This window comes from Nothobranchius furzeri, chromosome 3 (genome assembly GCF_043380555.1).
Source record: "Nothobranchius furzeri strain GRZ-AD chromosome 3, NfurGRZ-RIMD1, whole genome shotgun sequence".
In the NCBI taxonomy this organism is placed as follows: domain Eukaryota; kingdom Metazoa; phylum Chordata; class Actinopteri; order Cyprinodontiformes; family Nothobranchiidae; genus Nothobranchius; species Nothobranchius furzeri.
Genome location: NC_091743.1, coordinates 53,426,981 through 53,440,008, shown reverse-complemented (window position 1 = coordinate 53,440,008; position 13,028 = coordinate 53,426,981). Strand labels below are relative to the sequence as shown.

The window sequence follows — 13,028 nt, the reverse complement described above, 5'->3', positions numbered from 1 at the left end:
CTGACTGGCACTAGGAGACCACATATAAGAGCCAGATAACAGCACAGATGCTCCTTCTTCCCATAAGCAGGAAATCCACCCGAACCGGTCCGGTTAAACAGCACCGCAGGAGTCATGGCTCAAAGTAAGTCTGGATCTTATATGTTCAACTGGCTCCTATAAAAACAGAACTTTAGTTGAGATGATGTCATCATAAACTAGTTTTATGTGGATTAAACACCGATTCAGGTCTCTGTCAGATACAGGAACTTGTCTTATTAGATGTTAGATTTTGCAGAACATTTTCAGAACTTTGAACATCTTTGGTGTGTTCTTGCTGTGTTGAAATTCTAATTCCATCTTTTAGTTATTTTTAAAACACAGGAAGGTTTTATTTACCTGCAACGTTTCGTTTGCGGCTGCAAACTTCGTCACGAAGTCACGAAGTTTGCAGCCGCAAACGAAACGTTGCAGGTAAATAAAACATTTCTGTATTTTAAAAATAACTTTCTGAACTTGTTTCATTAATTTGTAATTAAAAAAAATTTAATTTAGGTTTAAAATACCTAATTTACCTGCCATGCAATTTTTCACACACCAATCAAAATCCTGTCTGATTCCTTCACTTCGAAGGGACTCTTTGAAGGAGTTTAATAGCTAATTTAGTTGCTGCAAACAACAAGAGATAAAATGTTCTTTTTTCTTTACTCTGTAAGTCTGATTAGTTGAGTTTCCCAAATATTATTTCTATCTTTCAGTCTCAGTCATGTACTTTTAAGCATAATAAGTGATGAGAACTTGAAGTTATACTGGAGGGATTATTCTTGCTGTAGGCTGCGGTGATTAGAGCTTTAGCTGCAGAATGAATCAGGAAAGAACTCAGATCATGGCATGGAAACAGTAAAATCAGACAAATGAATGTTTACTTTCCCAGATCTCAGGTTTAAGTTTAGCAGTTGGACCCTCAGACTCAGAATAGTAGTCCAGAGCAGCTGGAGCGTCCACTTATCTGTGCTATATTTAGAGCTACAACCCAAAGCCACCAAAGTTGACTCTGGTCATCTGTTACAAAAAAATGTATTTACAAAAAATTCCACTTCATAAAAGCTTATGTGCAAAGAACTAATGAGAATTTATTTGTTTTAGCTTTTTATTTGAGCATTTAAGTTCAGGGAAACAAAATTCTGCAGAACACTTTAATTCCAGCACCAATGCCATATTTTCCATGCGTTAGACATGCTCAGGAGCATTCGTTCGGTAATAAAAGAGTCCATGATGAACACCTGAGGTCAGCGAGGGTGTCACCTGGAACACTGAAAGGTTCTGTCACCCCAGGCTGTTTGCCCATTTGAATCTGCAGGATTTAAATAGTGTTTACTAGATTACGTCAGTACAATTTTGGTTTAAGCATCCCTTCAAGGCTCATACTGGCCTCAGTGTTGATGGTGAGAAAGTCTTCTTGTGTCGTGTGGGGTTATGGTTGGGTGGGTCAGAGGAGCAGTCGCATGCACAGTATTTAAAAGCTTAAAAGACTCAAGAATCTCTTCCCAAAGCATTCCCGACACGCTGCAGAATTAGCTGCAGGTCAGGGATGAATTATGTTCAACTTTGCACCACATGTGCACAATCAAGCGCGTAACTGCTTAAGTGCATTGTGTTGTAATGATGTTAAGGAATTTATTTCCTTTCATGTCAGTTGCTTTCTTCCAATATTATTACAAATCATTACAGAAAGGATGAAGTCTTACATTTGCCTTTGTTTTTTCTTAGTTCTGTGTCACAGATCTACACATGCTATTGATTTAGTAACTGTTTGCACATTCTTCCAGATGCTTTAATGTTATTTTTTTCAGCTTTACAGTAAAACGCTCTTCCCCAAATGCCTTTTTAATGACTTATTAAAAAAAAACAGCACTTTAATACCACTCCAATTTATTTCTGGCACGTCATATGTCATTTAAAATTCACACACATTTCTTCATTTAAGTCTTGTACTGAATCAAAGACCAATAAAACATAAAATCCTAGTCCGGATCTAAGGAAGAATCCCCTCATGGGTTCTGTTGTAAAACAGCAGGTAGTCTGTCTCAGCTACATCTTTATTCACTTAGAGCCCAGGCCTGACATCACCTCCTCAGGATGGTTTCAAGGGCTCGTTTGAACACAAAGACCGAGTGTATAAGGAAAGGCTGCAGTCTGCATTAGACAAACTGTTGCTCAAGAGCACCCTAGAGTTTTTGCCAAAGAGGAATTCAAAGGGTGGGACTTTATTTGCCATAGCAAGCCCCTGGAGAGGTTCAAGGAGTCACCACCTCCGTTGAATCAATACAGGAAAACATGACTGAGCACCCTGCAACTGACAGTTAATGTTTACATGTCTGTCACCAGCTTGTTTATCAGAAAACAGAATACTGCTTTCAAAAGACGATTTCATTCCTCAAGCAAATTAAGCTAGCCAAACCAACTTGCTGTTAAGTAAAAAGGGAATTTGCCTACCTTTTAAATCATGAAATAACTGATTTATGTTTCACAAGCCAAACCTGAACTTGACTACCAGACCTCACTTTCCTAGAACCTGTCTGACAAAGATATGTAGGCTAAATTATCTCAAAAAACAACACTGGAAAGTCTTAAGGCAAAAACTGCTGCTGACCAAAAAGAACACAGAGGAAAATATTCTGACAAGACAAATTAGACATATAAGTGTGAGTCCCGTTACATTTAGTGCAATTTACTGGTCATCCAGGTCTGGTAATCCAAAGAGGTTCAAACGAAGGCAGCCGGACTTCTTTGGTTTCCTGAAGACGTTTTGCTTCTCATATGAGGAGCTTTGTCAGTTCTGACTGGAATATGGGAGAGTCAAGCTTATAAGCTGTGGTTGTCTGTTGTTGCTTAACGAGCAGAAACTACCTGTGAATACCCTGCTTCCTGCCCCGTGAGGATCTGTTGAAGTCATTAGGCTCTATTGTGTGGGAATGGTTGTTTTGATTAGATGCAGAAGGGTGTAACCTGGTGCAAAAGCATTGCTACATTGTAGATATAAACAACACAGTGATAGTGTAATGATCTGGGAGAACTTGCTGTAACTGATGGAAATGAATTCTCCTCTGATGAAGAATGCCTGACCTTGATTAAAACATTATTTCTCTATTTACTGTATATGTTAAATATCTAACTGCTCCTAGAATAAGTTTTCTTTTTTTATCTTTATAAGCTTTGGACATTGATCACTTGAACCTGGAGTGTGAGTTCAACAACGTTGACCATCGCACGGAACTCAATGGAGTGGATCGACTCATCGTGAGGAGAGGACAGCCCTTTACCATCAGCGTATATCTTCGGTCTGGAAGCTACCAGCCTGGGGTCAGCTCACTGGACTGCGTGGCAGAAACAGGTCCTAAACTCCTTCTCAGGTTTTCTGTTATTAAAATAAATTTAAAAAGTGATTTAATTTTTCAAGGTCTTGTGAAATGGACTCTGAAACAGCATCTATGCATTAAGATGGTTAAACAGGATGCAGAAGCATGTTGGAAGTTTCCTGTCTGTCAGGAAGTTGGAACACCCTCCATGTTATTACTTCTGGTGTTGCCTGTTGGAAAAAGAAAAGGAACAGTAGTGTTAATGGAAAGGAATGGAGATCAGATCCTGCTGGCTTTGCCGTCACTTTTGTTTTTACCTCTAAGCCATCCCAAACACTTGTCTGTTATTATTGGATGCCTCAAACACTTTTCTACTCACACATTTGTCCTCAGAATACAAACACTGAACTACGTCTGTCATCTTTCAGTGCCTGGAAGAAACTCAGTGAAAAAGTTAGATAAAACGCCCATTGCACAGAATCAGAAGCAACAAGAAACTCTGCTCGCCAAGAGGGAAGCATGTGTTTAATCCAAGATAACAGGTTTTTAAACAAAAACATATTTAAAAGGACTCAAGCAGAACCCTCCATCCCAGCCAGCAAAAATGAGATGATTCAATTGTTTGATTTTACTAAACGTACACTTGAAGCTTCACACATGACTGAATGAAGCTGTTGTTTTGTATTATTTTATTTCATCCATGCACAAAAACAGAAATGTGTGGATTAAATTAGGAAAAGTTCCATTCCAAATCTTTTATCAGACAGTTTGGTTTAATCGTGTTCATTGTTTCATGCAGGTCCTCAGCCCTCTGAGCAGTATGGCACCAAGGCCTCCTTTGCTCTGTCTGCTAACATCGACACCTCCTGCTGGAGTGCCTCTGTCACCGGTCCCCCAGGAGATATGGTGGTCCTGTCCATCTGCTCTTCTCCCAACGCTCCGATTGGTCGCTACACGCTCACCCTGGGGCGGTCAGTTAGGACTGAGTTCATCCTGCTCTTTAACCCCTGGTGTCCAGGTGGGTAAACAAGCCACATGAGCCAAAGCTGTCTGTCAAGCAGGGGATGGAAATTCTTTGAAGATCAGGTTTCACACCAGCATGCACCAAAGATGAGAGCTTCTCAGGAGCAGTTGGAACTAATTAGAAGAGCTGTCATGAATCTGTCCAGCAACACCGTGACCTAAAGCAATACCCTGGAGTTTTAGCAGGAGAACAAATCTTTTGTCAGCCAAGTTAGGACATGCATCAGGACATTATTTGTGTTGTGTCTTGGCAACAGGGGATGCCGTATATATGGATAATGAACAAAGTCTGGCAGAGTACATCTTGGCTCAGGATGGAATCATATTTCGAGGCAGCTACAAACATCCCATTCCCACTGCTTGGAACTTTGGCCAGGTACCAACACAAATACTGACACTGCCAGATCCTCTTCATCTAACACACCATCACTTAGATAAGTCAGCAGTGTGTCAGAGGGGCAGAGGAGTTCAAATCACACTCATTCTGATTAGAGAGAAACAAGCATGGATTGAGTAGTGAGACAGGTGGTGTGCCGAATCCCCCTTAGCTGCTGTCAGTGTGATGTGGGGCCCCGTCGTCATGACTAAAGGGACCCCACTTCGGCTGACCCATTTTCCTCGTTTGGTTATGGCAAGTTTGTTACCTTTGTGGCTTCGTCGGAGGTACCTTGCCCCAGGCTGGACCGTCTCACCTCCTGGGGTGGGGCAACGAATCTTCATCTAGCGCATCGTATACTATGGTGGTGAGTGGCTGAAGGTCTGGGCCACAGTGAACGTGACACTATAAAATGCACGAACTGGGACGCCAGCTACCCACGTTCTGTGGCTATGGCTGGTACTGCCTGGATGGAGAAACGCGGGAGGGCCAACACTCATCCAGGCGCCACCGGAGGGGATTGCAGTCAGAGAATCCCTGTCCATGCTCCGACGTGTCCCGTAGCACAAGCTGCTGCGAGATGATTACCTCCCGCCCTGGGCGACCGCGTGTAGGATGCCCTCTTGATCATCAAAATTGGGATGATTACTAGGGCTGCTTGTCAGGGTGGTAAAGCGTCCCCCTCTAATAGAGAAATGTATATGAGCTTGTAAAGTAGCTGATCAAAACCAGTATCTCACTGGGCTGTGGCTGCAGACACAACATTTCAAGACAGTATGCACATTTTCTGAAGGATTCTACCTTAGTTTGTCCTTACAACCATTTGACATGGAGTTCATTCCAAAATTTGGGCAGTAGTTGTGCAACATTGCAAAAAATAAAATAAAATTCCTCATACCGGTACATTGCCCAACCTCTTTCCATAGTTTTCTTGCATTTCTCACTTTTTCTAACTGACAGAAACTAGATCGAGATGGTTTCCAAATAACTCTGCAACTGTTTTGGGGAAAGTTTTTTCATACATTCAAAATTCCAGTGATATATACATGAGGTCCTGCAACTTGCAAGAAAATAGCAAACCCTTGCACACTTTTCTTCTTTCGTGCATCTACCACAGCAGACGTGAGCATCTTCCTTTACATCTAATTGCGTTTTCTCTTGTATTTTCAGAAAGTTTCAGAAAAAAAATCTTGTTTAAGTTTATTTTAGTTTCTACATTCTGTTAAAGTATTTCTCATAAACGATAATCATCCATAACATTCATATTATGTTGGTTCAGTTTGAACATGGAATCCTGGATATTTGTCTGAGAATTCTGGATATGAATCCCAAATGTCTGCGCAATCCTGGCAAAGACTATTCCGGGAGAAGAAATGCGGTCTATGTGTCCCGAGTGCTGAGTGCTATGGTATGACTCGCATTCTGTTCATTCATATGTTTATATATTTGCAAAGCCTTAAAGTGAACAAAAGAACCACCTTTTTTGAGACAAATATCCCTCGTCTACGGTGTTGCAGGTGAACTGTAATGATGACAAAGGCGTGCTGCTGGGAAGATGGACCACTGACTATGAAGGAGGCGTGAGTCCATTGTATTGGCGGGGAAGTGTGGAGATTCTGCGCAACTGGGACCAACAAGCCTGTCAGCCTGTTCGCTATGGACAGTGCTGGGTGTTTGCTGCAGTCGCCTGCACGGGTAAGAGGGGACGTGTTGGCCTGTTTGGAGAACAAAGCATTGGTCTAATATAAAAGTTGATTCTCCTTGTAAGAATTCACCATGTAATCCTGATATTCTAAGTTTCCAGAGCCCTTGGCATCCCCTGCCGAATTGTAACCAACTACTTGTCTGCCCACGACACCAACAACAACCTGGTGATCGAACGCTACGTTAATGAAGAGGGGGAGCTCATGAAGTCCAAAGAAATGATCTGGTAAATCTCATTTACTCAACTCTAGTCTACTCACTGATGACTTTAAAGCAGAAGCACACACCAGGTGTTGATGTTGTGTTTGTTAAACCACAGGAATTATCACTGCTGGGTGGAGAGCTGGATGACCAGACCTGATCTCAAACCTGACTTCAATGGCTGGCAGGCCAGTGACCCAACACCTCAGGAGAAGAGTGAAGGTGCAGTTTTAAAAACAGGGGTATCAATCTAGTTAGTGAGCATCATTTCTGTTCTGACTCCCATCTCGTTCCCTCAGACGTCTATTGCTGCGGCCCCATTCCCGTCAAGGCCATCAAAGAAGGCGAGCTCACCTTCAAATATGACGCCTCCTTTGTATTTGCTGAGGTCAACGCTGATGTTCTCACATACATGAAGAAAAAAGATGGCAGCACTTCCAATGTCACTTCTGCTACATTGGTGGGCCAGAAGATAAGCACCAAGAGTGTTGGCAGTGATGCCAGAGAGGACATCACTCATATCTACAAGTACCCCGAAGGTAAAGAATTCTGCCAAGCCCTTCTGTCATTGCAGATTTTACAGATCAAGACTTTGTGAAAAGTATCAGGGCCAGTCCAGATTTTAAACTGAGGTTAGTGAAACCTCTGAGACACAAATGCACGACATATTTAATTTATTTAAAGGGGAAATATTATGCAAATCTCATCTTTTGTGCTGCCATGTGGGTCTTTGCCGCCTCTGTAAACACTCCAAACATGATGAAAACCTGTATCTGTTTCCTGTCAGTGTGTGGTTTTAGAAATGATGTGTTTAAAACGAGCCGTTTCAAAAAGTCTCCGTTTGTGATGTCACAAATAGAGGAATTGGCATAGAATCACCTCTCAAGTGAATTAAAGCAGCTGCTCTACTTTGAGCCCCTCCAGGATTTTGGAGCATCTCAGCCTATAGCAGCTAGAATATGGATGGGTGAGCGTGGTCAGCTTCAGCTTGTTTTCTTAAAGTGACGGAGCCCATGAAATTATTTTAACTTAAGAAAAAAAGCCATTACATGTCCCTTTCAACAAAAATATATAAATAAATTACAAGAGTTGCCCCCCCCCCCCCTCCTCTTTTTGGTACTTGTAAACTATTAAGTACACTGAAGAAACTGGTAAAATAAGGCAGAAGCAGTTTGCTTCTCTGGAGAACGTGTGTGTGTGTGTGTGTGTGTGTGTGCGTGCGTGCGTGTGTGTGTGTGTGTGTGTGTGTGTGTGTGTGTGTGTGTGTGTGTGTGTGTGTGTGTGTGTGTGTGTGTGTGTGTGTGTATGTAAAACACAAAAGAAGCAACTGTCTTTGCACATGTACTCCCAAGAGTTATGTGCCTATCTTTTCAAAGAATTTCAGATCCATCTTTCTCCACAGATAAGGTTTATTTACGTTGGAAACATTAAACATGTTTGCTAATCTTCCAAATAGCTGACATACCAGCAAGTTCAGCCTGAATTCAGACCAGTTAGCATGTTAGACGTTAAGGTTCATGACAAAATTAGATCAAGACTAATCAAGTCTGGCCTGTTTGGAAACGGGGAAAGTTCTTTCTGCAAAGTTGCATCTTGATAAACAGCTGAACTTCTGGAACAACGTCATTTGGATCACCAAAGTAAAGATATAGATGGAAAAAATGCATTAATTTTGCTGAAACAAAGCTCAGCTTATCTGTACATAAACCTCATACCAACCGGTTCACAGTGAACTTCTCTGAAAAGAAAAATGTTGTCATGTTAAAACAGAAAAATGTTTTACTAAAACGAATCATGCAAAAAACAACCCAAGCACAGCAGCAAGTCAACAGCAGTATATCTGCAGAGGAAAATTACAAGTTCATAACCTTTAGATTTCAGGGCTTCTTTTATATGTTGCCTGGTTATTCCGTGTTTATATTCCCAGGATCGGATGAAGAGCGGGAAGCTTTCAAGAGGGCCGATCACCAAAACAAGCTGCTCCACCAGAAGGAGGATCTGGGCCTGCTCCTCTCCATCAAAGTCACATCAGACATGAAGAAAGGCTGTGACTTTGACGTGTTTGCTGTTGTTACCAACAACACAGAACATGAGAAGCATTGTCGCCTGGTGTTTGGATCCTGTGCCATGTCCTACAGTGGAGTTCTGGGAGGGAACTGCGGCTTTAAAGACCTCCTTAATGTTCGGCTCTCCCCAGGAGCAGGTGAGTCAGGCCACAGAGTGCTGTCAGCTAGAGAATGTCACTGAAATGCCACTACTTATTTTTAAACAGGGGCGGCGTTAGGCCCGGCTACTTGGGCTGAAGCCCCGAATCTTTAATGAAAAGCCCCGGATCTCAAACGTGGAAGTAACATGCAGTACCAAAGTCCAACAGAGAGGGAGCAGCTAGCAGTAGTTTGTATACAGCCTGCCTGAGCCTCCACCACTGCAGAAGAAGCCCTTCAGCAGCCGGCTTCTTCTGCAGTGCCTGTTTTTTTCTACACTGCCTGAAATGCATGAGTGAAGGGCGTTTTTTAGACAAAAAGTACAATGACAGAACCCCAGCTTTGATGAGACTGGTGTTGACTCAGGTTTGTGAGTCTTATTTGAAAATATTTGTTGTGCTGCTGGTTTGCCTAAAGTTAGCTTATCAGGTAAAGTTGTTGGAGAAAGAAAGGGAATATTTACTATCATCTCACACTAAACACTAACAGGAACAATACTCTGCCCTGAATATGCTTAATATGAAGCTTCAGATTAAAAATTATGTGGTACAAGACAAATATATATGTTGACTAGTGCGTGTCACGTGTGTGTGCGTGCGTGTGCGCGCGTGCGTGTGTTAAGCCCCGGATCTTCTTCAGTCCTTAATCCGCCCCTGTTTTTAAACCCAATGATTTTGTATGTCTTCTTTCAGAGAGACGAGTTCCGTTGACGCTGAATTACTCCAAATATGGTGGCCAACTCACAGAGGACAGCTTAATCCGTCTGGCAGCTCTGCTGCTGGACTACTCTACCGGAGAGGCTAAACTCGCTGTGAGGAACATTGTTCTGGATGATCCACAAATCAAAGTCAGAGTGAGTACCGCTGTTCAGGTTGGTGCTGCAGAAACCACAAATGTGATGGCTGCAATAGGGCTTGTGATCGTGTCGTCATCACAGGAGCGGCCACCGTGGTGGCGCACTCAGTCTTAAAGGCTTCATTTAATCTATCAGTCATTTGATTGGTTTAACTCAACCATCGTTGCTGTGTTGTGTAGTGCAAAAGCACAACGTTATCATATGACCGCTGGTGAAAAACGAGCTAACTTTTCATCGTTTTCCTGCTTGGGTGCATAGCCGCAGAGACATAACAAAGTCTAGTTGGCTTGCTTGGACTGCAGCTGTAAGGTGACCAAATATCACTCTGCAGAGTATCCTGGTACTGATGAGAGTGTGCTCTCTGCATTTTCATTCTGGTAAGTTACAGAATACACACGTTTTATTATACATTGTTTCTTTAGTTCAACGTGGACATGCATACTGACCACACACACACACACACACACACACACACACACACACACACACACACACACACACACACACACACACACACACATCGGTAGGCTAATACGGGGGCAGTGAAACTCAACACTTCTCCTGCTACACTTCTTCTATGGAATAACAATTTAATTTGTTGTACTAGAAAAAACAACAAATGAAAGATTTACCTCTCATCTGGACATTTTCATCCGCTCACACCACAAACAAGAAAGCCAAAAATGTCCGTTATGCAGACCTGCAGTAGACACAAATCGCTGGTGCTCCAGTCTTGCGTTTTCATATGGATTCAGATTGTTTATAATGCTGATTTTGTCCACAAACCTTTTCCTGGCTTTTCTATTGAACGTATCCCTGAATATTCCGCATTGTTTTAGGGATTTTAACATGTTGTTTAACACTTTCTTAAACCTGCTTCTTCTCTGCGATGTACTGTTTGTTTCCATGGTTTGTTTACACTCATGAGGCTACCAACATGTCGCATAATCACGTGTGATCACAAGCCCTATTACTTAGCTTTGTAAACCAGTAAAATAAGCTGATTTTATAGGCATAAATAAACACATTTGCTATATTTTGTCCAAGGGTGATGGATCACAAACATGGGTTTATACAGAGCTGCTGCCTTTCCAGACAATATGGATGATGCTGGTCGAGTTGACCAAAACTGTTTAATGGCGCACTTCTAGAGTGATGTTTAAGTTTTACCGTATTTTCCGGACTATAAGCAGCTACTATTCCCCACGCTTTGAACCATGCAGCTTATACTGAGGTGCGGCTTTAGTCAACCAGAAAGGATGGATGCTGGAAAGTCTAATGAAGGAATGGTTAACGGAGTGCTACGGAAAGCGCCCAGGAGGATTTTTTCACAGTAAAACGACGCTGCTCGTTTTCCCAGCTTCACCCCGGGATGATGACAGCAACACGGAGAGCGACACTGACATCGCCACAGAAAAGGTATGTGACGAAGCTCTTCTGATGCTGTTCAACTCCGATCAACTCCGACACTGAAGAAGAGGACTTCAGTGGTTTCAATGCGCAGGAGGACGATGACTAAACTAATCAATAACTTTTCTGTTTTGTTTGATACTGATCAGTTCAGTTAAACTACGTTTTCAATTCAGTAGATATCTGCGGCTTTTAGCCCGCTGCGGCTTATATTGAGGTGCGCTCTATAGTCCGGAAATTACAGTAGTTGTGGTTGAAGCTGAGACTGACTGGTTGTAGTCATCTTTAAAACCAGGAAACAAAAGGATTCAAAGTTTAAATCACATACACAGAAAAAGAAGTTTTTAATAGATGGATGAAGAATGTGCGAGTCTTTAATCTGGCAATCAATTAAAAACCGAATGCATAAAAAAAGGGTTGAAAACATAAAGAAATGCACTAAGATGCAGCTATAATGATCGTGATGACTGGATTTCGTCTGGTTCCACTTTTCTCAAACATAGTTTGGACTTTGCCAAGGAAAGCAGGACTTATTTGTCATCAGTCTCCAGTTACACCTTATTCTATTCTTTGCAAAATAGATGTTCATGTTTTCTGGCACAGTATTGCATCTCTGTGTAAAACACCTACGTGATAGTATCTTCACCTAGAAGTGTCTGTGTCCTGCAGATCCTAGGTGAACCGAAAGAGAACCGGAAGCTGGCTGCAGAGATTACCCTCCAGAACCCTCTACCTGAGCCCCTGGAGGACTGCTGCTTCAGCATCGAGGGCTCCAACCTGACCGGGGGACGTGTCATCACTGAGAGGTTGTAGGGTTTGATTCTTATCTACACAGCGGTTAGTCATCAGAGTAACAAGGAAAAAAAAATCACATCAGAGCTAAAGATGCTTCTTCATCACCTGAATCCAAGCTCTGAGAGAGGCTTTGGTTTTATGATTTATTTCTCTGACCTCTGCTACTTTCAGATATCTTGCATTGAATGCGTTGGCATCAATCAGGACAGGAAGACTATTTAAGACATTTACCACTCAGGATCATGTGTGCAGACAGGAGATTTAAAAAGCATTAAAACACTGCTGAGCTGTCAAACTGTAATTTTTCAATAAATCTACATGCATGTTTATATCTTTATGAGAGAGTTAAGCAGGGACTCTGTTTATTGCATTAGAGTGATCCAATCCAGTATAACTCAGCGCCTGGAACTGGATGATTGTTATTATTTGACCTTTAGTGTAAAACTTTGCAGCTCTGTCTGCATCATTTCCATACATGGTGAACATTTAGAATTTTGCCAGCAGTCATTTGTCTTGCTAATGTTTACGCAGTCTTAGGACTGTGAAACTTTCATAGCTTTGATACTTGACTGTTTACCTTACAGGCTGGGCTGCACGGTGGGACCCGGGGAGGAGGCCAAGGTTAAAATCTACTTCACTCCCACTCACTCAGGGCTCAGAAAACTGGTGGTGGACTTCGACAGCAACAAGCTGTGTCACGTTAAGGGCTACAGAAACGTGATCATCGGAAAATAAAAAGCTGACTTTCTATTAAAGGAAAGGGTTTATTTTATGATTGTAGTGTTCCAACTATGTAAAACCATGAAAATGTGTTTCCTTTTGCATTTTTATTCAATTATCTTTTCCGTCTTTAATCATTCTGTTAATATTGCTGATTTTGTTGAATATCCCAAAACATTTTAACACGGCTGAAGGCTTATCCATCACTTTTAAACTTCAAATGTACTTTCTTCTGAAAGGAGGGCCACAATAAAATATTTTTTACAAGTTAAACTCATTTCCCCCTCCCCAAATAGATCCAAATAAAGGTTGAAATGCAAACATGTCTGCCTACTGTGCTGTTGCATCACATAAGCTGACTATAACAAAATTACTGATCATAAATAATAATCCAGACATGA

At 41.9% G+C, this 13,028-nt stretch overlaps 1 protein-coding gene across 1 annotated transcript; it reads left to right on the top strand.

Annotated features, from left to right (window-relative positions):
- Positions 1-12,950, top strand: tgm2b (transglutaminase 2b). The gene is made up of 13 exons (XM_054750742.2): positions 1-124; positions 3,194-3,373; positions 4,138-4,356; positions 4,619-4,737; positions 6,017-6,145; positions 6,255-6,432; positions 6,535-6,667; positions 6,761-6,864; positions 6,942-7,181; positions 8,570-8,845; positions 9,539-9,699; positions 11,782-11,918; positions 12,492-12,950. Exons 1-13 carry the CDS (start codon positions 115-117, stop codon positions 12,640-12,642), a joined length of 2,037 nt encoding a protein of 678 aa, XP_054606717.1. The 5' UTR covers positions 1-114; the 3' UTR covers positions 12,643-12,950.
- The last annotated feature ends 78 nt before the right edge of the window (positions 12,951-13,028 follow it).